This window comes from Alexandromys fortis, unplaced genomic scaffold (genome assembly GCF_014885135.2).
Source record: "Alexandromys fortis isolate MF-2015 unplaced genomic scaffold, M_Fortis_MF-2015_v1.1 scaffold_239, whole genome shotgun sequence".
NCBI lineage: Eukaryota > Metazoa > Chordata > Mammalia > Rodentia > Cricetidae > Alexandromys > Alexandromys fortis.
In genome coordinates this window covers 1,868,262-1,872,439 of record NW_026068120.1, presented here as the reverse complement: position 1 = coordinate 1,872,439, position 4,178 = coordinate 1,868,262, and the positions used below count along the sequence as shown (strand labels likewise).

Here is a 4,178-nt window from a genome sequence, read left to right as displayed (position 1 = left end):
AATCACTGTCTTTCCATCCAGAAGCCCTATCCAGGTGAGTCTGAGGTCTCAGCAGTTGTGACAGAAATGAGACAGAGATCAAAAGCAAGGCCACATAGAGTGACTTATCCAGGAGCCTGCAGTTGTCAGCAGCCACTTAAAACGTGCCTGATTAATCCACTGATGCAGTCATCTCAAGAAAAAGGAGGTTTCTCCATGTGGAACCTCTACCTAAGAGTCTTCATAGTCAATTTGCTGGATAGAGAAGCATCCTATGAACTGTGGAGGAACACAGTGAAATGAGGATGCTCCTTATTTCTGAGATGAAACACCAGTTTGATTAGCTTAAACTTATGCCATGAGTCTTCCCAAATAGTTTTTACTTTAGGCTTTTCCCTCTATTGTTAAATGGTTCTCTCTTCTTAGTGCTGAGTTTTTGCAACAATGTAGATAATTTTGTTTATGAAATCTATGATTTCATGGATTTTTTTAGTGTTCTTTAAAAATGTATTGCTTGTTTACACAGTTTTTTTATTTTGACATTATATAATATGTTATCTAGAGGACTGGTATCATCTTCCTCATGATTGATAGCCATATTTTTAAGTTTTCATTTAAATCTTTAAGCTTCCTTAAACAAGCATTTCCTACTGAAATTATATACACCTAGGCAACACTAAACAGCCTCAGTAGATTGTATCTATATATTCATGAATATATGAATATCTATATACATATATATATTTGTAATAAGAAAGAAAAAAGAAAGAAAGAAAGAAAGAAAGAAAGAAAGAAAGAAAGAATGAATCTTGGAAAGAGTGATAAGGGAAGAACATGGGAAGGGTTAGAAGGATTAAAAAGAAGAGAGAAATGGATATACTTATAGTTTTTTGAATTAAAAAGATAGAACATATAGCTAAATTATGTGTTACATTTTTAATGCACTGAGACTCGATTCCCATTCATTTAATAAATAGTTAATGAGAGTGTATCATGCAACACAATGTTTAAGAAACATTATGGTATTCATTTATTAGTAGGTTATTTATAATTCAGTTATAAATTCCTCTTGAAAACTTTAGTCGATATTTACTTAATTTGCTTAATCCAAATGGTTTAGCATGAATAAGTTAAATCTGACCTTCTTCTTCTTCTGCCACTATTTTTGTTACAAATACTAAGGTTTTTTTTTAAAAAACTCTTATTCCAAATAATGCAAATGTGTTTGGTCAAATGTGAATATTGTAATGAGAGTAAAACAGAATACTTCTCATTTGGATCTTTAATTACAACTTCAATACAAAGCACACTGTAGTAAATGTGCATAGAGTCCAGTGTCCTCAGGGATTGTGCACATCCAGCACTTTGTTTAGTGTAAAAGGTAGAGCAGTGCTGGTAGGTACAGGACTTAATATAATATAGTAAATATAATATAGCATTTGTTTATAGAATTTGAACATAGCAGCCACAATTACAGTGCTCCTGTGCTATTTATTATATGGATAAATTTTGAAAACCTAGAGTAAGACATAAAATATACTCTATGGGATGATGGAAGTCTAACCTGCTATTGTTCACTTGCTAAATTATTGGTATTTCTCTTTCTATATCTGCTGCATGCCACAGAATTAGACACAGTGATGTTTCCCTGTGAATCCTAAGACATTTTTAATCACAAAATTGAGTAGATCAGAATGTTCAGAGGCCATCAAGTAAGAACTGAGGGAGATGGAAACGTAAGTAGTAAGACAGGAAGTCACATCAAGACATGAAGGAGATTGTGCCCGACTTAGTGCACCGCAATGACTGTAGCTAATATGCCTTAAACTTCACAGTATGTAGAGGAGAATATTTGGAATGCTTAAACCACAGGAATTTGTGGTGGTAAACATAGAGATTATCTAGACTCAGTTAATATGTCATATATATACTATGAATATATTGTATAACTCAACAAATTCAATTATTATGTGTAAGTTAAAATTCAAATTAACCTTGAATGTAGCAGGAAAAATTTCTTAGACTTCACATGTGCTATTCTCTTCCCTTTGCATTTTGTGACCAAATGGAAGCTCAGTCTGTGAGGATGTGAGCACCAAAGTGATGAAACAGGTTTTCTTCTGAGTGCTTCGCTTTGATGGTTTATTGTTCTAGTGAGGCCTCGAGGGATGTGACTGGGTTTGAAGGGCAGTCAGAATCAAGAAAGTTTTTCTTCCTTTCTGTCTCTCAGGAACCACTTGAGCTAATTAGACAATATTACCCCTGGAGACATTTTTAAAAATAAAATCTGTATCTGTCTTTGCTCATGAAGCTAATGCATTATATTTAATTAATCACTGGGTAGAAAATGGTCACGGTAAAATATACTCTCAAGGGTATAAGTGGAGCATGGCCCATATTAAAGTGTATTTCCCAACTATAACATTCATCAGAAACATTTGTATTACAATTCTTCTTGAGTACAGGCTTAGAGTAAGAGAGAAGTTGCAAGTGAATTATACCACAGACTGCCCCCAAAAGATCCACACTTGGACACAAAACAGGAGCTACTTTATGCATACTATAGTATAAACTATAGTTTTTCTGGTTAATATTGCATAGTGTTATAGATAATAATGTAATTCCATCAGGTTACTTTTTCCTTTTTTTGTTATACTAGCTATATGGAGTTGAAAAATGAGACGCAAACTTTAAAATTTATTCTCCTGGGAATTTCAGAGGATCCACTATGGCAACCATTCCTTTTCGGACTGTTTTTGTTCATGTACCTGGTCACTCTGCTTGGGAACCTGCTCATTATCATTGCCACAGTTACAGATTCCAGTCTACACACGCCCATGTACTTTTTCCTCTCCAACCTGTCCTTTGCTGACATTTGTTTTACCTCTGTTAGCATCCCAAAGATGCTAGTGAATATTCAGACACAGAACAAGGAGATTATATACGAAGGCTGTATTGCTCAGGTGTACTTTTTCATACTATTTGGAGTTTTGGACAACTTTCTTCTAGCTGTGATGGCCTATGACCGATACGTGGCAATCTGTCACCCTCTGCACTATACAGTCATCATGAATCGCCACCTCTGTGGGTTGCTGGTTCTTGGGTCCTGGATCACAACAGCCTTGAATTCCTTGCTACAGAGTTCAATGGCATTGCGGCTGTCTTTCTGTACTGACTTGAAAATTCCCCACTTTGTTTGTGAGCTTAATCAACTGGTTCTACTTGCCTGTAATGACACTTTCCCTAATGACATGGTGGTGTACTTTGCAGCTGTACTGCTGGGTGGTGGTCCTCTGGCTGGCATCCTTTACTCTTATTCTAAGATAGTTTCCTCCATCCGTGCAATCTCATCAGCACAGGGGAAGTACAAAGCTTTCTCCACTTGTGCATCTCATCTCTCGGTTGTTTCATTGTTCTATTCTACACTCCTGGGTGTGTACCTTAGTTCTTCTGTTACCCAAAACTCACAGTCAACTGCACGAGCATCTGTGATGTACAGTGTTGTCACCCCCATGCTGAACCCTTTCATCTACAGTCTGAGGAATAAGGATCTGATGGGAGCTCTCAGACGACTCTTCAGAAGGAAGCCATGAAGGAGACATTCGTCACAAAGTGCATAATGTCTGGGCAGCGAATACAAGTATCACAACTCCAATCAAATAACTCCAGCTAATTTCATCTTTCCACTTTTTCCCTAGGGTTTTGATTTCTTTTGATGACTTTACTGATCTTCTGTAGCATCGTTACCAAGCTTTTTCTTCTCTGTTGTTTAATATTTTCCAGTAGTCTCCTTAGCATCATGTTAGAGGCAATTTGTAGATGCTCACTTATTTTACATGGCCATGACTTGTGCTGGTACTTTGGAATAAACTGGTCTTGATGAGGTCTTTGATATGATTTTACTATAGAAGAGATTCTGTGACTGGTTTTTACCACTTTTCTGTTCACCATTCTATATTGCTGCCTTAACACTTCTTACAGTTTAGACACCAATGTTATTGCTTTTATATTTGTGTAAGAGCCTAATACTGATTAGGTTGCTGTCTCTACGTTCAATTTTGTGTTCATAAAGTCCATTCTATTTTTTGGTATACAACAGTAGCTAAATATTCCTATAAAATATACATTGGTGTGTACTGGTACCATTGGCCTCATGACTCTTGTTCTAACGACATGCTGATGTGCTTTCCAGCTGTCTT

The 4,178-nt window shown here is 36.3% G+C and overlaps 1 protein-coding gene across 1 annotated transcript; it reads left to right on the top strand.

Moving 5' to 3' along the window:
- The first annotated feature begins 2,639 nt into the window (after positions 1-2,639).
- On the top strand, positions 2,640-3,572 carry LOC126490304 (olfactory receptor 19). Its single transcript, XM_050125148.1, has one exon. It carries the CDS (start codon positions 2,643-2,645, stop codon positions 3,570-3,572), a length of 930 nt encoding a protein of 309 aa, XP_049981105.1. The 5' UTR covers positions 2,640-2,642.
- Positions 3,573-4,178: the final 606 nt, after the last annotated feature.

Excerpts from the sequence above, each read along its gene's own strand:
- LOC126490304 (XM_050125148.1), top strand. The coding sequence starts at position 2,643 with ATGGAGTTGAAAAATGAGACGCAAACTTTAAAATTTATTCTCCTGGGA.